At 35.1% G+C, this 25653-nt stretch overlaps 4 protein-coding genes across 4 annotated transcripts; 2 read left to right on the forward strand and 2 right to left on the reverse strand.

The window, feature by feature from the left end:
* Positions 1 to 246: 246 nt before the first annotated feature.
* On the reverse strand, positions 247 to 1370 carry LOC139884288 (strigolactones hydrolase CXE15-like). The gene is made up of 2 exons (XM_071868340.1): positions 706 to 1370; positions 247 to 553 (listed from the first exon to the last, which is right to left on the reverse strand). Exons 1-2 carry the CDS (start codon positions 1368 to 1370, stop codon positions 247 to 249), a joined length of 972 nt encoding a protein of 323 aa, XP_071724441.1.
* Positions 1371 to 6845: 5475 nt separating this feature from the next.
* LOC139884289 (UDP-glycosyltransferase 708G1-like) lies at positions 6846 to 8261 on the forward strand. Its single transcript, XM_071868341.1, has one exon. The coding sequence runs from the start codon at positions 6846 to 6848 to the stop codon at positions 8259 to 8261; it is 1416 nt and encodes a 471-aa protein (XP_071724442.1).
* Positions 8262 to 10084: 1823 nt separating this feature from the next.
* Positions 10085 to 11683, forward strand: LOC139884297 (protein LATERAL BRANCHING OXIDOREDUCTASE 1-like). The gene is made up of 4 exons (XM_071868347.1): positions 10085 to 10321; positions 10678 to 10925; positions 11009 to 11336; positions 11444 to 11683. Exons 1-4 carry the CDS (start codon positions 10085 to 10087, stop codon positions 11681 to 11683), a joined length of 1053 nt encoding a protein of 350 aa, XP_071724448.1.
* A 905-nt stretch (positions 11684 to 12588) lies between these two features.
* On the reverse strand, positions 12589 to 13269 carry LOC139884290 (stellacyanin-like). Its single transcript, XM_071868343.1, has 2 exons — positions 13116 to 13269; positions 12589 to 12983 (listed from the first exon to the last, which is right to left on the reverse strand). The coding sequence occupies exons 1-2, from the start codon at positions 13267 to 13269 to the stop codon at positions 12589 to 12591; spliced, it is 549 nt and encodes a 182-aa protein (XP_071724444.1).
* Positions 13270 to 25653: the final 12384 nt, after the last annotated feature.

Genomic DNA, 25653 nt, shown 5'->3' on the forward strand with positions numbered 1-25653 from the left:
TCCCGATTAATTCCTTATACAAACTATCAACATAAAATTCATATTCTATAAAATTGAACACATATTCTCCTAACGAAAAAAATGTTTAATCAATTGGGTCATGTCTTAACTTACTATACATAATTTCCTTGTTGAACGATCTTAAATTCAATTAACAACTTAACTTTCATCATTATCGAGAATTGAATATGATTCCTACAAGGTACAAATCTTTTATTATTTCAGTAATTGGTAATGGTATGCAATTTAGCCAAGATATTTGGTAATGAAATTTCTAATGACGAGCATCAAATTCTTTGATGGTTCAGAGTTTGGATCAATGGTGAAGAAACCATGTTGCTGATTTTCATATTCAACATATTGAATCTCTTTTCCCATATCTTTGAGTCTCTTTGCGTATTCATCTGCCCGGTCTTTCAGCAGATCGGAGCCTCCACAAACAACCAGAATTGGATCAAGAGCGACCGGGTCGAGGTTTAGACTGTCTGGACCGAATGGGTTCACTAATGGATGATCGGTAGTATCTCCAATAGGTATTGACAGCCTCCAAAACCTATCCATTTTGATTTTATCACATCATAACACACAAAAAGGTTAGTTAACATCTTAATAAAGACATTGGATATGGCTCAATTGGAAGATATCCCAGTTAATTGAACCGAATTAGTTAGTTGATTTCGGATAATTTCAAAAATCAAAAGTAACCTGTCGATGAGTTCCCAATTCAGGAAAGCGTCTTTTGGTCCTTCAGCTTCCGATTTAGTTAACATTGTGCCCCCAAAGAATGGCGCCAATAGCACATACCCCCTGACCTGAACCGGACCCAATTCGGCCGAACCAGCCCCGAGTCGAACCGATAAATTATGAGCTATATTCCCACCAGCAGAGTCACCGGATATAAACACCTTCCCGAAATCAGCAACATCAGTCAGCCAAGTATCTGGATTCTCCGACAAGGCTTGAGCTTGAAGCCATTTCACCGCCATGAAACCATCTTCAATCGCCGCCGGCAGCCGATTCTCCGGCGCCAGTCGATAATCAGGCGAAATGATCACGGCTTGAAGCTCGGAAGCAAGCTTGAAGCAGTAGTTCTGGCAATTCGGCCAAGCCCGCGAACCGATACAAAACCCGCCACCGTGAATGTAATAAAATATCGGTAGCTTAACGGCGGAAGTGGCCGTCGCCGGCTTGTAAAGGCGGAGACTGAGGTTATGGAGAGGGTCAAAGACGACATCTTTCCATAAAACAGAGCCGTCGTCGTTAACAGGGACGTTGAAACTTGGATTAGGAGATCTCCAGATTGATCCGTCACTGTAAATTCGAAGAACTCCTCTGCATTCGTCAACCTCGTATGGAGGAGGATTAGACATTGTTTTGGTTTCAAGTTGAGTGTGAAGAGAAGATTGTAGAGGAGTGGGTTTTTAAGAAGAGAGGAGAATCGAACAACAGAGAAAGAGTTGAGAAGAGAAGAGAAGAGAATATGGCTTTTTTCGGTTTGTCTATTTTTGTTTGTTTGGTTTTGGAAATTTGTTTGACTAAGCTGACGATGGAATTTTGTCGTTGAGTGAAGGGGGTTGTTAATTAGGACAACATGTAACTATCCCAAAATGATGTTATGGATTTTGTATTTATATTTATATGTTTCAGAATCGAAAATTTTATTTAAAAAGAAAGGTTTTCAGAGCCTCTCAAAGAGTTGGAACTCCAAAGAGAATGAATAGAAAAGTAAAAGTATGTGGAACATTGACAATTGTTTTGGGAGATAATTTTTTGTATAAAATCCGTTCGGTACCAATCTATGTTACGTGGGTAGGCGCCGTTTCCTTCCCGGAGTCGGGATCGTAGCGGGGACATGTACGCTCCGTTCCAGGGACGTTTATGATATATGAGAAACGGCATTTGTCGAAACAGGAGTAATTTTTGTAAAAATAACAAACAAAACGATCAATAAGCTGTCGTTTTAGATATGAAACGTGGTAAAAAGAATGACTAGGACGCTGACTAGACTAGAAACTATAAACGCACTGTTTTTATTCACGGAAATTCAAGAACTCTCAACTGTGGTTAGTTCGTGACTCCATACCCCTCCTTCTTAAAATAAATATAAATTTTTATATATAAATTTATTTGTTAAAATTTTTTAACACTTATTTTAAAACAGAAATAATATTTTGTAAGCAGCTGATATTCAGGCATAGGCCCACTAATATTTGAGTTCCGAATTTGAATGCTTAATTATATATTTATAATGTCAATTTAATTTATTTAAACTTTTAAAATATACTATGATTTGATTTAATTTTAAAGTTATCTAACATTTTTATAGTAATTATTATTTTTAATTATTTAAACAATTGCCGTCTCTGTACCTTCAAAATTTTCAATTTCCCGTTTTCCATCCCCGCTTCTGTATATCCGTATGTGTATCCGTCCCGTTTCAAAGTAACATAGGCGCTAATTTTCCATTTTCTTTTTTCCAAAGTCAAAATATCGATCCAAGTCAAAATCCCAAATTTTAACATTTATTGCCAAAACACCTTTTTCAATCCCAGGAAAACAAGAAAAAAACTTGCCTCCTGCAGCAGGAGGCAAGCTTCACTACTGCCCATCAATCAATATATGACATCTGTATCATTAATTAATCTGTCATCTCTATTAACGTGTTTAATAAGTAGATTTTGAATAAAAACAAACTATAAGGATCTATTTTGACATTAATAAAACATTAGAGGCAGTCCCTCTTATACCCACTCACGTGTTCGATTTTTAATTAAAAAACCTTAAAGCAAACTACCATCAGTTACATGTACTTTCAATTAAAAGTGTTATTGCAAGAGATGAGAAACTTGTTATTTGTGATTTCTAATGTTGATGAATTCCCTACAATTATTGATTAGAAGTAATAAGACTGAAAATAACTATATTTTTTGTATCCATTTTGTAATTTTGATCGAAACACAACCATACCAAAGTTTTATTTATGAATTATGATTAAATGATGGTATGACACGGCTCAGATCTGAGGCTGGTGATTGTCTTTTTGAAGTATATAAAACAGGTCATCGGTCTAAAATATTGAACCGATGAATGATGGTATAACAGGAAGGCTTCTGCTCTTTATTTAAGCATCAAAACTGATCCTTAAACTATCTTTTGACACGAGAACTTCTCATTAAACAAGTGAGGAAGCCAAGATTAATTAATTGAGACAGGTGTCGCATATTGATTGATGGGCAGTAGTGAATCTTGCCTCCTGCAGTAGGAGGCAAATTTTTTCCGGAAAACAAAGTGTTTGTTCGGGCAATCTATCAAAAGAAAATCTATTTGCTACGAAGATTGAACCTAATTAATCTCTTCTCATATCAAAGATTCAGATCAATTAAATCCATCCCACTAATCACTACAGGATAACTATCGTGATCTTCTACTTTGGCCGACCACATTGAGAGAGGTGGAGCCGATCGGAGATGCTCATTTGAAGAGAGAGAGGTCGAGTTATAGAGAGCGAGAGAGAGGTCGGCTGAGATTTGAAGTGGTTGAAAAAGGAACTTGATAGTTCATACACCAAAAGATACATGGTCAACAGTACAAGATCTTGGAGCAACCATTTAGTCATCACCAATGAAATATATTTATGTTTAGGGTGAGGCCTTTGGTAATTAGCGTCATTATTTCTTATTGGGAATACATTAACAATCATTAGAAATTCCTGCTTTGGTGGTGTTTGGTAATATTTTACATGGACATCTCATTCTGGTTTGATTGGAACTCTTCATTTATTCAAAATTTTAACTTTCTCAATCGCATGAGTGATCCTCACGTATTTAAGATTTATTTGATCCTCAAAGCTGATCCGTTGGTATTTGTATCAATCAATTTTCATATGCATCTTGGAACTGGAATTAATTTGATGATCATCATCATAAATTCCTTTCTTTTATTTTTCATTGTCTGTGATAGACAAGTTACTAGAGCACAAGGATTCGTTGAATGTGCGTAGGACTAACGAGCATGCTATTGCTGGATTGCTGGTAGGGATATACAAACAAGAAATGGACTAAAGCTGATGCACACACTCTGTATCTGTCGGTAAGAAATCTCATTGTTACCTGAAATCTCTTGAATAAGATGTTACATCTGAGTTGTTTATTTTTAAGTGAAAATCTTGATTGTTCTTTATGCACGCAGTTCCTCCTGCGTACTATGCTCACTTAGCTGCATTTTGTGCACAATTCTACACGAAACCCGACATATGAGATAAGTCAAATGGTAGTGGCGTCCGACCTTTGCCAGACTTGAAAGAAAACGTCCAGAGTGTAATGTTTGTTAGATTGTTGTAGGCCAGAAACTGTAGTGAAGTTCTTTTTTTAGAGAATATCCTTCGTGCTAAATAAATATATCTTTATATTTGTTAGAGTCTGTGCATCGCACGGAAATGGTTATTAGTATATCTTAAATAGTATAAAAATCAAAAGATTAGATCTCAGCTCTCCAAGATTGTTGAACAGGTAGGATTGCATAAATTCATAACCATGAATGGAACAAAACCGTCGGAAACTTGCGATTCGTAACCTGATTAAAACCGATCGATTTCTTACTGGGCACGGTAACGCAAGCTTGTAACTCACGTAGGTTAAGAAGCTGAATATTGGGCTTGGGCTTGGGCTTGGACATGGGCTAGACCATTGATTTCTTTTCTTTTTTTCTTTTTAAAACTTACGTCGGCGATATTTTTTTATATAATTATAGAAACAAAACAAAACAATGAAGGCAGAATTCTCCTCCCGTACATCGTCAAAATTAGACCCTAGTTTACGAAAATTCTTCGTCGAAGATGAAACCACCACCGCCAGCACCACCTTATTCGTCACCGAATTCGACGGCAGCAAACCCCTCTTCTCCTCCTCCTCCAAAAACCCTAATAAGAATATCATAATCCCTCCCATCCAGGTGGAAGAAGAATCTCATTCTCGGCCCATGAGGAGGATGATGAATCTGGAAGTTCGTGACACGGAGAAATTGAAGAGCGATTTGGAGAAGCTGCCGGAGGAAGAATTCGAAGACACGCCGGTGGAAGGGTTTGGAGCTGCGATTTTAGCTGGATATGGGTCGACTCAAGGCAAAGGTATCGGAATGAATAACGCATTGCCAGAGAAGGTTTGGGTTATAACTTATAATCCCAGTATCTAGAATAGATGTTTCTGGATCATTATTTTCATGTTTTACTATGATCTTCTGCTTTCTAGAGAATGGAAAAATACAGCATAACGTGTATTTTATTATTATTACTCCCTCTATATTAAAATACACGTCCTTTGGGTGTGTTACTTGCGTAGCGTCGAGCCTTAGGAGGTGAACTTGCAATAGTGTTTTTCGGATACAACACTACATGTTTACATTTCAAAATTCTCCCCATATTTGGTTCACATTTCAAATTGGAGCCTCATTTTTGTAGTTAACTGTTCTATACATGAATCTAAAAATACAAAACATTTTAAATATCGTGCAATTTGATAGTGTAGGTTTGATAAATGTTAACAGTAGTAGTGCAAACTCAAAGCTTGTAGGTGATATATTATAATTCTCCAATGAAACTGAGAAATGGCTTCACTAGGCTTCATATTATTTTTGTGTTTTGGATGGAGTAACTGTCAAGTACTCTGTGTTCTCACTGGGACTTGATTGAACATTAAACCTGTAAACTGTGGCCAATCTGGAGTTATCAAAAAGTGGACTTTCTAATTCAGTCACAATCCTTCACAATTGATGATGTAGAAACATATATTCTGATTCTCCTCATTACTATGAATCTCTGAACACTTCCCATTCTATTTTCTAAGACCAACTTCAATTTTTTTTCTTTTCAATATTTAACGTATGGTCCCTAGATTCCATTCTCATTACTCTGCCACTCTTGTCTATATTCCCTACAACTTTCACAGCTCAACTTCCTAGCTCTTTCAGGACCATCTCTCCGTCTTTCAGGCACTCAGAGACCCTATTGCTTGTTTTGTTCATACTCTTTCTTCTTCGAAATACTCATCAACAACGACTTCATATCATAAAAATATTATTGTCGACAGTTAAGATGCATGCAGAATGAAAATTGAAGCACGTAAGGAGGCTTGTTGCACATCTTATGCAACTAGAGTATATCCATCAATGGTGTCTACAATATTCATCAAATTCTTTCTTTCCAATTTACTAGTCGGACAGCCAACCGGTGGACGGGAGTCCTCTTCAATAGTAAAATATAAAAAACTGTATAACAAAAAAATTATAACTCATTTAAATTATTTAATTTAACTAGACCACCTGGAGAGAGCTATGGACAGAAACTATCTATTGCACCAGCGGCATGAAAGCATGACATATCGCGAGATGGACCTCGAGAAGGATCTCTTTGTAATTCATTTGAGGAGCTACTGATGTTCTTAATTATTGGCAGCTTTCATCCAAGTTGTCGCTCTGTGTATGATGAAGATGGAGATCATCCGCCCATCTAGGATCGTAGCCTTTGTATGCCACTTTGTTTCTTTCAAGTAAGATAGTTCAAGCATTAATTATTTTTACAAGTTTTTTGTAATAGCTAGAACTTCCTTCCAAAACATTGCTACACTATTATTGTAAAATACTTAATTATATAACTGAATGGACCCGTCATGGATAAACTAAGAGAGACTTTTGGGATCTCGATGGTATGGCACTTGGCCTGTTGGCCATTAAATATTGTATATTGTTTTTTAATTGAAAGGTTGTACAAAGAAACTAAGTCATTGATCAAGTGATTTATTTTAGCTTCAATAATGGAGCCAATTCTTGTAACCAACCATTAAGTCATAAACATGGCAGATTCTGGCAGCCTCTCTCGGCCACACATAGCTTTGTTTCCTAACGCTGGCGTTGGCCATTTGACACCCTTCCTTAGACTCGCCGCCTTGCTAATCGATCAGCGATGCCATGTCACGCTCATCACTGTCCACCCTAGCATCTCCAACGCAGAATCTCGGCTAGTTGACCATTTCCTCTCTGCTTACCCTCAAGTCAACGGAAAACGGCTTCATCTCCTCCCGTTTGATCCATCCACCGCCAACTCCACCGACCCTTTCTTCCTCCGATGGGAAGCTACAAGGAGATCCATTAGTCTCCTCCATCCTCTCCTATCTTCCATATCACCGATCTCAGCAATCGTCTACGATGTAACTTTAACTTCTCCCATCATTCCTATCTTGACTCAGCTTTCTCTCCCTGGCTACGTCCTCTTCACAGCCTCGGCTCGAATGCTCGCTTTCGTAGCTTCAATTTTCTCAAATAATGAAAATAAGCTTATAAGTAGCTCCGGTCAGGTACTCAAACCAACTGACCTTCTAGAAATTCCAGGCCTACCACCTGTCACTGTATCAATGATTCCCCAGGTACTCCTAAACCCGAAACATATCTTCACCGAAATCTTTCGCCAAGACTGTCCGAATCTCGTGAAATCATCCGGGATTCTACTCAACACGCTCGAGAAGCTAGAGCCAGAGACACTACATGCACTTAACGTCTCTACAACTCTGCCACCTGTCCACGCAGTCGGACCTCTGCTACCCTTAGGTTTCGAGAAGAGCTGCCAAACTAGAACTTTTTATAATAATAATATTGATGATGATGTAACGATCATCAGTTGGCTCAACGATCAGGGACCAGAGTCGGTGGTTTTCGTTTGTTTTGGGAGCAGAACTCCAATGTCAAGGGATCAGATAAGGGAAATCGCAGTTGGATTAGCCAGTTGTGGTCATAAATTCTTATGGGTTGTCAAGTTGAAGACAATCGATAGAGAAGATGATGATGATTTAGATGAGGTACTCGGAATCGAGCTTGTGAAGAGGATTAAGGAAAGTGGAGGGTTGGTAGTTAAGAACTGGGTCCACCAAAATGAGTTATTGGCTCATGACTCTGTTGGTGGGTTCTTGAGCCATGGTGGGTGGAACTCTATGATTGAGGCGGTGGTGAACGGTGTGCGGATACTTGTGTGGCCTCAGCTCGGCGATCAAGCGATTAGCGGACAAGTGTTGGAGACAGCTGGGATTGGGTTGTGGGATAGGAGTTGGGGTTGGGGAATGCAGAATCTTGTGAGAGGACAAGAGATTGCACACAAAGTTAAGGAGATGATGGACAGTGAATTGTTGAGACAAGCAGCTAAGCTGCTCAAGGAAGAGGCTAAGAAAGCTGCTATGGAATCGAGGACACTGAAGGAACTCGTAAAAAGATGGAGTTAAAAGAAAACAATGATCCGAGTTCTTAGAGAGTAATGCTCTTTGTCAAATTTCTTTCTACAATTAATTATAGTTTTCTTTCTATGTAGCCTGTGAACACGTGCTATATCGAGACATGAATGATTCGATTATAGCCAAACATGTTTAGCTTGTCACTTTTTTCCTAGCTCTTTCAGGTCCATTTCTCTATCTTTCAGGCACTCTGGCACCCTATTGCTTGTTCTTTCATACTTATTTATTTCTTCTTTAGAGCGAGTTAGAGTCATTAATTGGTACCATCGTGTTCGTGACGGAGAGAGGAATCTTTTGGTACCAAGAATGCAGCCGGAGGTGGCCGGAATAGTGAGAACAGAATTTGTGCAGTAGTGAGAGAAAGTATCGAGGAGAGAGAAAGCTTCAAGGTTGAAGATGACTGTTTGAACCGGTTCGGTTCAATCTGTCTCGGTTCAATCCGTTTTAAATCAAATCAATTCGTTTTAAATCGGTTCAATCGGTTTGTATAAGGGTTTATATTAAATTGGTTCGATTAGTCTATGTTGAACACGTCATGTACACGTGTCGCTTTCTGATTGGCTAAAATTGACACGTAGGCAAAACTTAACGATACTAACGGACGAGGGACTAAATAGTTCAAAAATTAACGTTTGAGAGACGATTTAGTTCGTTTTATGTTTAGAGGGACTAACCAATTCAAAAACGTTGAAAACAGGGACCAAATGGTTACTTTTGCCCTTGCAGAAAGGAGTCACAGTACTACTAATGAACCTAGACAGCAATGAAACTGTTCATACCAAGTTTGAAATTGACGGTATTCCTAAGACGATTTGTTACAGGGAGGAATACCATTTAAAACCACAACATGGAGATTTGCATAGCCGAACGGTGAAACTTAACGGAAAAGTTTTGAAAGTGGATAAATATGGGAACATGCCTATCTTGACGCCACTCGCAATACGTTCGCTCTCAAAGAAGCCGATAAAAGTTGAACCATACTCCGTTGTATTTGTTCACGTGCCAGATTTTGTTGTCCCTGCTTGTAAACAAAACCAGTAATTAAAAAGATTGAATGGTTCGATTTCAGCGAGTCATCAAATAAGAGCTGCAAATTGTATATCATTCATGTATCATCGCTGGGGAATTTAAAATCGAATTTTGTCATGTCTGAAAAAAATTGAGCTATATATAGAGATTGCATTTATAGAAAAATATACTGTTTTAGCATTTATTTTTAATTCTAACTATGCTTGTGGCACATTTACTCTTTAACAATATAAATAATCAAAGACAAACTGAAACTAGTAAAAAACTTGGAAAAAACATATTACCTTTACCATTAATAAAAACAGCACAACGCGAAAGTAAAATCCGATTCTGTTTGGATTTTGCAAGAACTGAAACAGAGGAAACAATAATTGAAATTCTAAGTAATGAATTTTATTAATTTATCGGTATGCGAGGAGCCGAGGACTGAGAAAAGAAGTTAACTTGAACGAGATTATAAATTTATCAAGTTGTACTATACATTAGTCTTTTAAATTTTAATCTCTTTAATTATTCTGCAAAGGATAACGAAAAATATATTATTTGTGCTGTAGAAAACAAATGCAGATTCGTCATGACCTGATACTTCCAAGGAAAGAAGTTTTCTATAGCAAGCATCTGCTTTATCAATATTTAATAATACAAATCATCATAAAATACTGCAAATTGCAGAGAGCTTACAGCCTTATACTAGTATTTCATTATAAAAGACGAAATTTTTTATAATACGAATCTTTTCAATTGCCTTGTGTTTGTACTCTCTTTCATTTCAGATTCAGAAAAGGATGGCAGAAGAACCTCTATCTGCTGCAAAGTTAGAGTTGGCATCAAAAACAGTTCAACAGCTGATCATCGATGGAAAATTACCAGAAAGATATTTCTACAAAGGAAGCGATAAAGGAACCCTTGACGCTTCTTTTCCGTTGTTAGATCTTCTGATTGTCGATGTCAGTCTCCTCGATACCTCTCGAGATGAACTTCAGAAACTCAAATCTGCTCTCAGCTCTTGTGGATGTTTTCTGGTCAGCTTCTCTGCAGAACTTTGACTTTATCTAGTTCACATAATTAATCTGTTCTTAATCTGCTATACGGCAAATGCACTTGTAAGTTTGAAGAACTATATATGCTGATCGATCAATACTTATTTGATCCGAAAGTTAAATGATTATATATATATACACCTCTTCTTGCTAATTGTTTAAGGACACTTTAAACTTTTAGAATACTATCAAAGCAATGTTCTGCTATTCGAGTATTTATATTAGAGTAGTTTTTTTGTTAATCTATTAGAGAAAGAGATTAGTAGTATTCCATCTAAGAACTTTTTTTGCTAATAGTAAGAAATTCCATGTATGCTTTGCATTTTACTAAATTTCAGGCTATCAATCATGGAATGAAAGCTGAATATCTAGACAAAGTGCGAGGAATTACCAAGAAATTCTTTGCATTTCCTAAGGAAGTAAAACAGAAATACACGAGAGAAGTTCACAGCATTGAAGGGTATGGAAATGATATGGTTCTTTCAGAGCACCGGACACTTGACTGGTTGGATAGGCTATATCTTACATTAAGCCCAAAGGATAAGCGAAAGCTCGAATACTGGCCTGAGTTTCCACAAGATTTCCGGTAATGATACTTTCATCATATTATGATCTTTATATGACGATTGAACTGCTGAAATGATACAAACAAATTTTAACCTTTTGAAGGGAAACTTTGGAATATTACACAAAAAAAGTGGAAGGACTGATTGAAATCCTTTTAAAGGCCATGGCGAGATCATTGGAGTTGGAAGATAACTCTTTCCTGATTCAGTATGGAGACGAAGCGATAATGACGTCCAGGTTCAATTTATACCCTCCATGTCCGAAGCCTGATCGAGTTATCGGTTGCAAGCCACATGCCGATGGATCGGCAATTACTATATTGTTGCAAGATAAAGAAGTTGAAGGTCTTCAATTTTTGAAAGACGATCAGTGGTTTACTGCTCCGATAGTTCCTGAGGCTCTTCTCGTCAACATCGGTGATCAGATAGAGGTACAACTGCTAATTACAGTAATTTATAGCCACATATATAGCTTAGGATTGAGCATTGACGTACAACGGTACATGTAACTCATTTATTGTCGATGTGACATTTGAAGATAATGAGCAATGGGATATTCAAGAGCCCAATGCATAGAGTGGTTACAAATCCAACGAGGGAAAGGATTTCTGTTGCGGTTTTTGGCATACCGCAGCCAGAACAGGAGATCAAACCAGTGGCTGGGCTTTTCGACGAAACAAGACCAAAGTTGTACAAGAAGGTGACAAATTATGTTGACATATACTTCAAGTATTACTACCAGCTTGGCAGGAGACCTATAGAGGCTGTCATAATTTAACTTTATTATAGTTTTCTGATAATTCTGTCTATCTTTTTTCTCTGACTTCAGATTTTTTAGATACAAATTAGTGTTGAATGCCTGGTATGGTATAATGAATTTGAGTTTATGACGGAAAAATGTCTGAATTTTTGTTCTCCAGGACTTTAGAGATATTGTGGAATATCGTCATGTGTTTGAATAGACTAAGAATTGGAGTCGCACATACATTAGTAATGTGATTTAACGATTAGTTTCGCCAAGAATTGAATAAATACCTTTTCAGCTAAGTTCAAACTGTTGAATGGGATTGTTTCCCAAGTCTTGTTAAAATTCAAAGAAATGACTCCAGTATCTTGGAGTTGAAGCAATCGACCAAACTAAAGAAGTTTCGAAGTGAGAGATCGAAACAAGCTCAATGAATGTGGCTATTGAAGCAAGTGAAGCAGTTGGTGAAAGGATGAAGGAAGACGCTGACAACTGTAAGTAATCGAAACAGGGAAAACTGAAAATGAGCTTTTGACAAAAGGACAGATAATGAACGGACAAGTACTGGAGGGTCAAATTGACAAAAATGTAAAAGATTAAGGAGGAGTGGTCGTGACAAATTGTGATAGGGCTTCTGTTATTGATGACCTTTTTGAAGTGTTCGTGATGAAACGTTCGTATAATTGCTCTGAAAATTGACGAATCAGAGTTAGGGATCTAGAATGTAGTTCGTGTTCGAAATTGGGGTTTTGGGTATCAGTCAAATTGGAGTAATGCGAGCATATGGGGGTGTTTGTAAAGATGAAATGAAGACAATAGCAGTGTCAATTCAAGTTTTCCAGCAAACCCATAGATTTGAAGATAAGATGATTGTATTAATTTATAGCAATTCGATTGTATATTTAATTTAAGAAATAATCAATAATGTATCAATTAAATTATATCTGAAGAAAAGTAGCGAAGAATATTCCTAGTAATAAAAGAGAAGCATCCTGCAAGGAGGCACGATGAAGGACAGCCTTTGAAGTGGGGAAAACCGTTGAGGGAGTGTTTGTTTTCGAAGACGGCTGAGTCATACCAGCCGCCCCTGGCTGCGACTGAGGCGCCGCATTGGGTGGATTAGCATTGTCGCCTTCCACATTCACTTTTAGCTTCATCCCTCCAAGACAATACATTCTGTTGCCTGAAATGAAATAACGCTCTCCTGGCTTTGTCAATGGTACCGTTGTGTTCCCGTTACTTGAATATGACGTTATCACGTTGCTTGTGTTGCAAGTATCGAAATTCTCTTTCGTTACCTCGCTCAAACTGTCTGATGATGAGTACTGGAACACTTTTAATTAACCAACAAATTAAAAAGAACATGTTAGGAATATTAACATGTGGAACACTTTTAACGAACAAATTATATAGGAAAAAGTGACAAGTAATTAGAGACGAAGATCTGGAGGTGGCAATTATTTACCTAGAACATCGCCAACTTGGAAGGTTTTGTCGGCAACCCAAGTATTAAGATCAGAGCTAATATCCCAGCCGGCGCTATCCCCGACCATGTAAGTTGTAGCAGCAGCGCATGAGATGAACCCAATCAAAAGGCAAACAAAAAGAAGCTTAACCATCATTTATGATGATCAATGTATAGTCAATCACTCTAGCTATTGTTTAGCTCAATCCAGGATATACATCTAAGCACACATGTGAATTCATTCATATATGTTATAATCTTAGCAATATTGGGTTGATTATTAGATGACCAAACTTATATCATGCCTTTAAGGCTCCAAATCAATTGCACTTTTTAAAATATTTGGTGGGCAGTTAAACTCCTCAAACAATCATCTTAAGTAGATCATCAACTTCCATCTATTTTGTTTAAGATATTTCTTACTGTATTTTTTTACATATATGCTTGTTTCCTCTATCCACGTATTTAGACCTTTCAGAAAGTCAAAATTGTGTGATGAAAATCCTATCTTAAACAAAATTATATAAAATATATATTTTACGTCACACACCCACATATATATATATGCGAAATTCGATATTGGTAAATTAATAACCTTGATCATTTAATTAATACTATCCATGTATCAAAATATATAATGTTTGAATTTTTAAATTCATCCATAAAAACATATATTTAATGAAGATTTATGACTAATTATATATATATTTAGACGAATCTAAAAATTTAAAACATCATGTATTTTTATACGAAGGGAGTAACTTTTTCCGGTTCCAAAATGCGATTTTGAAAAGTGACCTTATATTGATAAATTAATAACCTCGATTTATCAATAAATTTTAGCGATCCTAACAATATTAATTTAAAGAGGTTCAACTTTATATATTTAGAATAATACTACTAGAAAGAAAAAAAATATATTTTTATATGACGTGACAATTTTTCCACGTAAGAGTGACATGTCATTTATTTATTGATTAATTTTGACACTTGAGGTGAGTTAATGGCAGAAGGATAAATCCTTTAACATTTTAAAACGGTGAAAGTAAAAACTCAAATTTCAAATCAGCATGGATAAATCTCCATCATTATGAAACAGGTGGGTAAAAACTCAATTTTCCCCATATTATTAGTATTTGTTTTGGGAACAAAAAGTCTTTCATTCATTTATTTGTTTACTGAAAATACAAGAATTATATACATAATTATTTTCTTATATGTATAAAATATAAGCGCATACAAAGTTTCTTTCATAAGAAAATATATACATACGTATTTTTTAACTCACTTCTAACATTAATTTATTCATTTCATTTCTATTACTAGAGCATTATTTGAAATATTAATTATTGGTTTTTATTGATAATAAGAAAAAAAATTAAGAAAAACTTAAAGTGACATTTAGAATGGAAAAATGTCATGCTAACCTTATAGTATTTGCAAAAATGATTAATATTTGAAAAAATGGCCGAACCAAAAATCAGTGTCAGATGACATGGTCCGCCAGTCTGCCTATACATACATAAACACCTCGAACTTTTTAAAGTTTTAGTTTACATGCAAGGTTTGGAAAAAAAAAGATAGAAAATAAGTTGAGCTAATTAAACTCACTATGATACGGAATCCCACGATCGTAATGACGTAAAATCCCTAAACAAACGTATAACGAAAATTAGACACATAAATTAGAGGAAACGGAACTAAAAACCTTAACTAATAAACTCTCTAACAATCAATAAATGATAAATTGTGAAATAAAAGAATTAATCAAGCCCTGCTTGAATTACCATCTCGGACAAATGGAAAAACTCCAAAACAAAAATTTTATCACTTCATAATTCTCTATCTATTACATTACAATAGTGAATAAGACAATTTATAAGCTAACATCATAAGACAATTACGTAACTATACTATTGCTAATAAACAAAATAAAAACGTCTAATACTAATGAGGAAACAAATAAACTAATTCAATCCAAATATTTGACTACGATATGGCATGATTTTAGCATTTTTAATATCCGTATAATACTCTTCCTGATATAAATCGAAGCGCTCGCTTGATCAATATATCGATTTCAAACATATCGTACATAAGTTGTTTCACAATTTCATAATGGTTGCTAGTCAGTAATTAGGATTTATAGTTGTTCTTCTCGGGTTCATATCGATCACTCCTGGCTATTGTCAGGGGCGGAGCTCCCTAAGAATTTGGGGTCATCCGACCCCACAGGTTTCCGGCATAATTTTTTGAGTTTATATTTTGTCCAAAAAAATAATATACGAATGTAGTATATATATTATGATCTCACAAGAATCACAATAGAACATTTAGTTCAATGATTAATGTGTATGTCTGCGATAAAGAGGTAACGAGTTCTATCATTGCAAAATGCATATTAGTTAAATTTTTTTTAACTTTTTTAAACCAATTAGATAATAAGGACTAAAGTAGAAAAACGAATTTTATAAAGACCAGACTATATATACGAAATTATTCTTTACTCATAAATATATATTGAAAATAATTAGACAAACATGATTTATTGGTTAATGCCTACATCTAGATCTAAGATGTCATGGGTTCCACACTCTCCTACAACATATTAATTCTTTTTTTAAACCAAAAAATTATATAATTCCTTGAAAATTGTAATCAAATCTGATATAAAAATATATGTACACATGATTAGAAAGATATTTGTTTATCATTAAAAAAGTTCACGGTGTGACAAAATCTAAAGTTCTTCTTGATAATCATAACAGTGATAATTTAAATTTATCATTGTTGTTCAGCACACCCGACGTTCGTTTCTACATCCGTCCTTATTGATACTATAAGTAACATGGATATTATACGACGTTATCAGGACATTAAATCACGCAATGAAAATTTATCGTAATTTTTATTTTAATAAAATATGATTATATTGTTCTCAACTGGACCACTGGCTATTGTGATCATGTGAAGAGGTCGACTCACAATACCACCACCTTTAGCCGGACAAGTTTCCCGCCCACTTTCATCTTCGGGACATCATCATCTGCTTACCAGGTACGTACATGACAAATTCTCTTATCAATTACAATAGTATATTGTTCTCCATCTACCAAGTTAATTTCTTTTTTTTTTCTTTTTGATAATCCCTTGGTAATTTTATATATGCATGCTAAGTTTATTATAATTAACACATATATGTAGTATGAAGGCGCAGCAATGGAAGATGGCAAAGGGCCAAGCATATGGGATACATTCTCTCACATTTCAGGTAAAAAATATCACATCTCCTTGTTTACCTAGACTTATATTACATACGAAAAATGACAAGTTTCATCTAAGTTTCTTTTCTTTTTCTTTTTTCCTATGCAGACTACCATCATGGGACCCCATTTGATATTAGACAGGTTTGGACATTAGTCACTAGTATTTTTAATTTTAATTAAGTTATACTAATATATCGTATGCAAGTATATATAATTTTTTCTTCAAAAAAAAAAGTACAAGAAGAAGAAGAAGTACAAGAATCCTGTCATTTTTTATCCAAAAGGAATAAGAAATCTGTTGGCGTACACGAAGAAGTACAAGAATCCTGTCATTTTTTTTAGATAATTGAGGAATTTACAAGTGTAGAAAGTGTAGGGATTATTATAATATGCAATGTCTGGATTAAGCTATGCAATAATCCCTAGATACGGAAGTTTCAAACATATAGGAATTAAAATCGTAAAAAAAAAATACACAGTAGTCGAAACTAAGACGAATAATCAAAGAGAAGCTTGAGAAAATCTTCTATTCTTCGTGGAAACTTCGGATGAATATTGCAAATCTCCATCATTACGAATCACAGACAATTATTCTTGAGACTTTTCCAGAAAATTACGAATCACAGACAACCATTAAGAATCCTATCATTTACATTACAGAGACCGGCGATCCTCCTAAATATTTAGTAATTCCTTCACTAACTTAATGGAAAATATTGTATATATTAATTAATGATCCATCGGTATATAAAAAATCATAGGGGTTGGTGATCAGGCCAGTAACGATTCAGTAGCGTTGAAGAAATCTCTGGCGGACCACAAGAGGGTTGGATACCATCACAACCATTTGCGTTATGTCCGGAGAGCAATCAAGTAAGTATATATGTATGCCAAATGTATAAATCATTCAAAAGTAAAATTAATTAAGTAGTTTTTAATTACTATATTTAATTGTATACTTTTGTATGTTAATTCGCAAAGGTTACTTCGGTGTGAACGTCAAAGGTTACTTCGCATGGACACTACTGGATGAATTCGAGTGGAATTCGGGCTACACACTTCGCATGGGCTTAATAATCGTCGACTTAAAAAATGGCCTCAAAAGATACCCAAAATCATTATCGCATTGGTTCAAGAAATTCTTGACGAAGAAGAAGACGAACGGGGAGGATCGAGACTAGAATTCGGCAATAAATATTTTAATTAAGTTGTACTATAAGACTAACGCATGATTTAATGAATACTATAATATATTAAATTTAAAATTTCATGCTACTACTAAGAGTCTAGTGAGAAAAAAATTTCTGTTTAGTGGCCAAAAAAAAAAAAAAAAAATTGTGCTTCAACTACATCTTCCAAATTGAAAATTAAATGAGCATCCAGTATGAGCAGTTAATTCTTTCTGATTTATTCCACCATCAATCGGAATGATTCAAAAAGTTTATTTTTGAACTGCTTATTAGTCTTCTCTGTATTCAAATGCAGTCGAAGCTATTCAGTTTTCTGTTTCCAGTTGTAGTCTTCACTGTGCAAAACAGTTGAAGTTGTTTAAATTTCTACAAGATAAAATTGCAAGGTAGTTGGTCAAATCCATCAGCAAAGGAATCTGATCCACTGGTGATTGACGAAGATGAGCTCCCTGCAACAAACAAAGAGAGCTCTTTGTGTTTGATTGAGAAGATTTTCGGCCCTCTTTCATGCCCTCTTAGTCTCGTTAAATTCTATCTGGAGTCTTGATCGAGAATTTTTCGTGCGTGAAGTGGGGTTTACCGTATATACTTTTCAATTTCGTTCTGAAGAGGCACTTCTTACTCACCGTTCATTGGGATGCCCCGATCGGAGGAAAGAGAAAGGGAAGGAGAAAAAGTTCGATTTCAAATTCGGAATCTGGCTAGAAGCGAGTGATGGTAAGAATCCAGCAAGTAAAACTTGAACCTGATTGATGTAAGTTAGGCCAAAGGACAATTAGCCGTTATAAAAAGTACTAAAGGATATCTTAGCAAATCGCTAGCTAGTAGGGATCATTCTCCTACTATTTTGATCGAATCTCAATCTCAAATGAGCCTTATGGAGATCATCTCTTTAGAAGTCCACTATCAAGCACAAGCGTATTCTGCTCTAGCCCAAATTTCCCCAGAGAGCTCAACATCAGCCCAGTTCATTGAGAGAAGCTATTCACGCCAATCATTTCTGAAAGAAAGGCTTAAATCGGCGACTATCAGTTCAGCTCCAGAACCTTATATTCCGTCATCTTCTTTGGCTGCGAATTGTTCTCAATCAGATCAGGTTCATTCTTCTATTCAATCTCATTTGGTCTCTAGTCCAGATTTTATTTCTTCTTCTTTGCTATGTTGTAATGATCAGCTGGGAGATGATGGAATCGAGGACTACCTGGCGGTGAGTGGGATATGACCACTCCTGCCATTCGCAATGAATGTCTTGTCATGGAACCGTAGGGGCTTGGGCAGCTCCTACAGAGTCCAAATACTGCAGAAATTAAATATGTCCTCCTTGATTTTTCTTTCGGAAACTAAGAAGCTATCAAGAGAGTTGGATTGGATAAAGTGTTTGCTGAAGGCAAAAGGTTGTTTTGGAGTAGACATAAACTTAACTAGAGATGGATATAGTGGAGGTCTAGCATTGTTTTGGGGAGAGGAAGGTTCGGTTGATATACTCTCTTATTCTCTATACCATATTGCCGCAATTATTGACGGAAGCTGGAGGTTTACAAGGGTTTATGGATGGCCATAATCTGATGATAAGTGGTGTACTTACCAATTGTTGTGTTCTCTCCTCCCTCTAAATCCTTTACCTTGGCTAGCGATTGGAGATTTCAATCAGATCTTGGATAATTCCGAGAAAGTTGGCGGCAATCCCAAACCTTAATCTCAGCTTAACTAGTTTGGGGAAGCTGTGGCAAACTGTGGTTGGAATGGGATTCCGTTCACTGGATTTCCTTTCACTTGGAGAAATAAAAGGAAGAATCAGGCTTTAATTCAGGCTAGGTTAGACAGAGCTTTTGCAGATAAGAGTTGTGCAAGGAAATTTAATTCAGCAGAAGTTCTACATTATCTTGACTTTTCTTCAGACCACATGCCTCCCGTGCTTCACCTTCAAGGATTGCTGGTTTCAAGTATCATTCCTAAATTTCGATATAACAGCTGTTAGAATCTAAAGTCTGATTGTGTAGAATTGATAAAGGATACTTGGGTTAATGGAATGAGATGTGATAATGTTGAGGATGGCTAGAACAAACTTAACCATTATAGATTCCAGTTAATGGAATGGAGGAGGAATCATCCTCTAAATTGGCCAAAATTGATTAAGGAGAAGGTCTCTCTGTTAAACTCAATATCTGCAGTTCCTATGTCAACCGAAAACAGGGAGAAAGCTAGCTGCATACAGGAAGAAATAGATGTTTTGACTCGTCGAGAAGCTACTTATTGGAGCCAAAGAGCGAAAAGTCATTAGCTTACGTACGGAGACCACAATACACAACATTTTCATTCAGCAGCTTCCTCTCGAAAGAAAAGGAACATAATTGATAGTCTCTTAGACCCTCTTGGAAACTCTGCCTCCAATCAGAGAGACATTTCTGATGTAGCTGTGGCATATTTTCAAGATCTCTTTTCCTCTAATAAGAGCTCGAATTTCTCTCCAGTTGTAGACAACATTGATCAGAGAATTTCTTTCGAAGACAATAGTTGCCTTACTGCCCCTATTTCAGTGGAAGACGTTTCATACGCGGTTAAGAGTATGAAATCTAACAAGTCTCCCGGGCCGGACGAGTTGTCACCAGGGTTCTTCAAGATTTATTGGGAAGTGATGAAATTTGAGATCACATCTTGTATACAGGGGTTTCTTGATGGAGAAACTTTTTTGCCAGATTTTAATCATTCCTAAATTATGCTAATCCCAAAAGTCAAAGAACCTAAGAGCATGACGGAATTCAAACCCATTAGCTTATGTAACACTCTTTATAAGCTCATATCTAAAGTGTTGGCTAATCGTTTGAAAAGGCTCCTCCCTCGAATAATCTCTCCGAATCAATCGGCATTTGTACCTGGGTGTTTAATTTCAGACAACATCATTATGGCCTATGAGCTTACCCATTGTTTAAAGCTCAAAAAGCCGAATGAGGATTGTTGGTGCGTGATTAAAACGGATATGTCAAAGGTGTTCGATAGAGTGGAATGGAAATACCTTGAAGAGCTTATGTCAGAAATGGATTTCTCTTCATTATGGGTTTCTTGGATTAGGAGATGCATCTCTACTGTTTCGTTTGAAGTCTTGATTAATGGTGAATCCAGCAGAAGATTCATTACGAACAGAGGGTTGCATCAGGGAGATCCATTGTCTCCATTCTTATTTGTTTTGTGTGCCGAAGGGATATCACCCTTAATTGCAAAAGCTGAGTCGAATGGAGTATTATATAGGTGTAGCATTGCTCGGAACAGCCCTCGAGTTTCACATCTTCTCTTCTCGCATGGCATTGTATTTTTCGTAAAAGCTAATCCAGAGGAGGTCGAAGGGTTAGGGAAAATATTCGACGATTACGGAGCTGCCTCGGGACAGGTAATCAACTGTTCTAAATCAGGCATATATTTTAGCCTAAATACTCAGAGAGCCCTTCGTCGGAAAATTCGAGACATTCTCCATATAGAAGAAGTGCTCACCCATGATCGCTATCTAGGCCTCCCACTTCTTGGTGGGAGTGCCAAAGCCTTCTGTTTTAAAGAACTGGCTGATTAGGTATGGAAACGACTAAATGTTTGGTCGGCAAGACTCCTATCTAAGGCCAGGAAAGAAGTTTTGATCGAATCAGTAATACAATCAATACCGACATATACTATGGCGTGCTTCAAGATTCCTAAGAAGATTTTAAATGAGATTAAAACAGCGATTCACACATTTTGGTGGAATGGGAAGAAAAAGATCAGATGGGTTGGATGGACGACTTTATCAGCTTTTAAACTAAATGGTGGCCTTGGATTTCATAATCTCGAGGCATTTAATCATGCCCTTTTAGCCAAACAAATTTCCCAGACTCACTTTTAGTAAGATCTATGAAAGCAAAATATTTTCCCCATTATGGCTTTCTTTCGGCAGATTTAGGATCCAGGCCTTCTTTTGTTTGGCGAAGCATAATTGAAGGTAGAGAAACCCTTATAGTTGGTGGATTATGGCAAGTGGGGAATGGTAAGAATACCAGAATTACTTTTGACCCCTGGATGAGGCACCATTCATTTTCTTCTGGAGAATCGGCTACTTTGGCAGCCAAATGTATTGCTTGGGTTTCACAACTTTTTGATGAAAGAGGAGCCTGGAATGTACCTCTACTAGTTTCATTGTTTCCTAGAGCTTTGGTGGACAAGATTCTGCGAGTTCACACCTCACCGTCTATGGAAGATCTCTTCTCGTGGAAGGTACAAAGAGTAGAGAATTTGCGGTTCGAAGCGCTTACTATGTGGCACTTGAGAAATCAGATTCTCACAATGTAAGTCCCATATTCCCTCGCTACTGGAAAATTATGTGGGAACTTAATATTTTGCCTAGAACTAAGATCTTTTTTTGGAGATTAAGTTTACAAAGTTTGCCTACTAGAGACAATTTAGCGAAACGAGGCCTCACGGTAGGTAAATCATGCCCTGTTTGTGATGTTTTGTCTGAGAACATGGCGCATGTGTTTCCGGTTTGCCCGTTTACAGTGGAGGTGTGGCAATGTGTCTTTCCTGACCTGAACATTTTAGATTGGTGGAATGAAACATTTTTTTGAGTGGTACTTGAGGCTCTATGATTTGCTTGATATGAATCGTTGGACTTTGCTAAATGTGTCTTTATGGTTAATATGGAAGAAAAGAAATAGAGTTTGGGTTGAAAGTACTTGTGGTAATCCTTGTTCGGTGGCTACTCAAGCTGCACATTCTCTAAGAGACCTATCTTTAGCTGCTCTTGCCCGGTCTGGTATCATTTTGATAGCCCCATCTCAAGCTCAATAGCGTCCTTGCTCTGACTCTTGCTGTGACTCTTGCTATTCTCGATCGATAATAATAAACAAACACATCTAAAATCGAAATTCTCAAACAAACACATATAAACGGTTTATGAAAAATTTATGATTTGACAATTTTTATCTAACAAAGATGAGTTCGATTTTGGTAAATCTCGTCCTCAACATATTTTGGGAGGAGCCTCTTTTGGTTTCAGAGAGGTCAAAGTGTCGGGTCTAGTCAACCAAATGTTTTAAAAATCTAAAAATTTTATAAATAATAGAGAGATTTTTTTCAATTTGTTCTAATTGTAATTTTTAATTGTAAATTTTATTTTAATTAGGAATCAAGTTTGTGTTGAATTAGTATTTAAAAACACAATAAAATAATAAAACAAATTATTATGAATAGAAGACAAATCCAATTTTTAATGGAAGACAAATCCAATTCCTAATTAATCTCCTTATCAAATCCGATTTCTAACTATATTAGGATTTCAAAAACACAATAAAATAATAAAATAATGTGATTTTATTCCTAATAGAAGACAAATTCAATTCCTAATTAATCTTCCTACCAAATTCGATCCTAATTATATTAGGATTTCAAAAAAACAATAAAATAATTAAACTAACTAATTTTTCTTTGGGATTTTAGACATAATTAATTAGCAAATATAATGAATTTACGTCATCTACTATATGTAGTATATATACTATATTCTGTTTCACATTGTTGTCATACATTCATAAATACTATAATTCTCTATTCTACAACACAAAACTCTTTTTTTTTTTTTAATATTTTTGTTTTAAAATAAATTTTTTTTTATAATGTTTCAATAAATTATAGTTTAATTATTATAAATAAGATCATATTTAAATATATTTATATCTTTATATATATGACAACTATTCGGACATATTCATGTAATATTATACATTAATTGCATTTCTTATTCTTATAATATTAGAATATATGATATCTCATGTTTAAAGTTTCAACTTCTCTATTAAATTTAATAATTAATTTATATTCCTCATTTTGACTGATTCTTCGTAATATTACGAATACATTATGGCTTCTTAATTAATCTTTCCAAATCCAATTTTTAACTATTATATATATATTTTTTGAATTAGTATTTCTAATAATATGAGATTCTTATTTTTTATTCGTTTTGTTTTAGGAGTATATATATAGCTATATGCAACATACTAAATTCACATGCGTATGAACAAAAATTTTCGGTACGATTTTCTTTTGCTAAGCTAGCTTTGTTTTATTTCAAAAAGAAGTTTCGGGTAAGGGTTTTTTTCTCATCAATACAACTATCAATATAACATTCTATTGTTTTGTAATCAACGAAATTATATTGAAATAATTATCTTTTCAATCTTTTAATTATAGATCGTTTTATTGTAGGATGGCGTCAAAATATTCTCAAATCGATGATGTTTGTCCGGGACGTATTGATTGGAAGATTAAGGCTCGCGTCTTAAATCTTTGGACAATACCAAATTTCCGTAGCCGTATAGGAGATGGAAGTATAGAGATGATTTTGCTTGATGATAAGGTTTTTTTTATCCTTAGAATATTTATGATGTTGAATTTTAGAATTTTTTATTTTTTAATGTATCTAATAAATTTGTCATTTATAAAATATATTTTATTGTGTGTGTAGCATGGCCACATTCAAGCAACAATAAAAAAAGATTTTCTTGCAACATATAGACAACAAATAAGTGAAGGAGAAGTATATAGCTTCCAAAAATTTTTCGTCTCTGAACCTACCAACAAACTTAAAACTACTAGAAATCAATACAAATTGTTCTTCTTGAAAAATACCACAGTCGAAAAGATTTCGGATGAAGTGATTTCAAAATTTGTGAGCTTTGATTCAATTTTAAATAAGGAGAATGAATCGTTTATGTTTGGTAAGTTTACTTTTAACTTTTATATTTAATTTTCTCTGTTTTTTTGGTTATAATCGTATAGATTTCTTAAAAATAGAGATGTTATTGGGCATGTCGTGGAGAATGAAAAAATAAGCGAAATAGTCAAGCCAGACAAGACAATGAAATTGCTTACTTTTGTTTTAGAGGATTTGGAGTAAGTTATTTTTTTTTATCATTATTTATGATATAAATTTAATTATGTCATTGATCTAATTTTGTTTTATTTATTATGATTTTTTATTTAAATGCTTATTTTTTTCCTATGCTCAAGGAAAAAGAGGATTAATTGCATTTTGTGGGATGGTTTTGCCGAGAAATTAAATGAAGCTATATTGTATGCTACAACTTTAAAAAAATCAATAGTTGTTATTTTACAATCAGCTGTTACAAATACTTTTAATAGTAAGTTCATCAATTTTCTATATTATTTTTTTTAAAATCTCATAATATAATGTAGATCATAATATATTTTAAATAATTTTAAATTATAGAAATTCCTGGAATAAGTAATAATTTTCAAGGAACAAAGATCTTCGTCAACCCGAATCTACGTGAAGATGTCGAATATAGCCAAAAGTAATTATTTTATACCATAGATTGATTTTAATTTACACTAGATATTTTTTTTACAATTTTACTTACTGATTTATGGTGTATTATAGACTTAATGATATAGGCTCCTACGCACAAATTATAACTCAACTACCGGGACCAATTTCGATGTCGGATGAATTCCTCCTTACGAAAAGAATCCTAGTTAAAGAACTTTCTATATCCAGAGGTAATAATAATTTCATAGTGTTAATTAGTAGTTATTTATTTGGAGAATTTATTATAATCAAACCTATCAACAAAAGTAAAATATTCAAAATTCTATTGCAGGTGGGACTTTTTACAATGCTTGCACGAATAATCAAAGTCGAGTCCATCGGAGAACTGGTATTATGAAGGATGTACCGTATGCAATAAAAAAGTTGAAAAGAATGGGCCAAAATGGTGGTGTCCAAAGTGTCAAGACCTCGGGACCGCTGAGCCAAAGTAAGATATCGAAAATCCATATTCGTAAATTCATCCGTTTATGCTAATAGTAATGTTATTTTTTTAGCCTTATATTTCTTTAATTAATTGGTTATATTGCTGACTCTTAGCCATATCACCAAATTTAAGGGCAAAACCATATAAATTTAACATCATTCTACATGGGCTCTAAATAAAGTTCCAACTCCGATCCGCTAATGCATATTCCAACACAAGTCAATTATTTATCATGGTTTTTTTTTTCAGATTTAAGATGCAAGTGAGAGTCTGTGATCGTACTGGAGCA

Source organism: Rutidosis leptorrhynchoides, unplaced genomic scaffold (genome assembly GCF_046630445.1).
Source record: "Rutidosis leptorrhynchoides isolate AG116_Rl617_1_P2 unplaced genomic scaffold, CSIRO_AGI_Rlap_v1 contig53, whole genome shotgun sequence".
In the NCBI taxonomy this organism is placed as follows: Eukaryota; Viridiplantae; Streptophyta; class Magnoliopsida; order Asterales; family Asteraceae; genus Rutidosis; species Rutidosis leptorrhynchoides.

What these genes read in the sequence shown, in the direction of transcription:
- LOC139884288 (XM_071868340.1), bottom strand. Translation starts at nt 1,370, where the DNA reads ATGTCTAATCCTCCTCCATACGAGGTTGACGAATGCAGAGGAGTTCTT. An exon ending in AATTGGGAACTCATCGACAG is followed by an intron (nt 554 to 705) that starts GTTACTTTTGAT and finishes CAAAATGGATAG; the next exon opens with GTTTTGGAGGCTGTCAATAC.
- LOC139884289 (XM_071868341.1), top strand. Translation starts at nt 6,846, where the DNA reads ATGGCAGATTCTGGCAGCCTCTCTCGGCCACACATAGCTTTGTTTCCT.
- LOC139884297 (XM_071868347.1), top strand. Translation starts at nt 10,085, where the DNA reads ATGGCAGAAGAACCTCTATCTGCTGCAAAGTTAGAGTTGGCATCAAAA. An exon ending in GAGTTTCCACAAGATTTCCG is followed by an intron (nt 10,926 to 11,008) that starts GTAATGATACTT and finishes AACCTTTTGAAG; the next exon opens with GGAAACTTTGGAATATTACA. An exon ending in ACATCGGTGATCAGATAGAG is followed by an intron (nt 11,337 to 11,443) that starts GTACAACTGCTA and finishes TGACATTTGAAG; the next exon opens with ATAATGAGCAATGGGATATT.
- LOC139884290 (XM_071868343.1), bottom strand. Translation starts at nt 13,269, where the DNA reads ATGGTTAAGCTTCTTTTTGTTTGCCTTTTGATTGGGTTCATCTCATGC. An exon ending in CCAAGTTGGCGATGTTCTAG is followed by an intron (nt 12,984 to 13,115) that starts GTAAATAATTGC and finishes GTTAATTAAAAG; the next exon opens with TGTTCCAGTACTCATCATCA.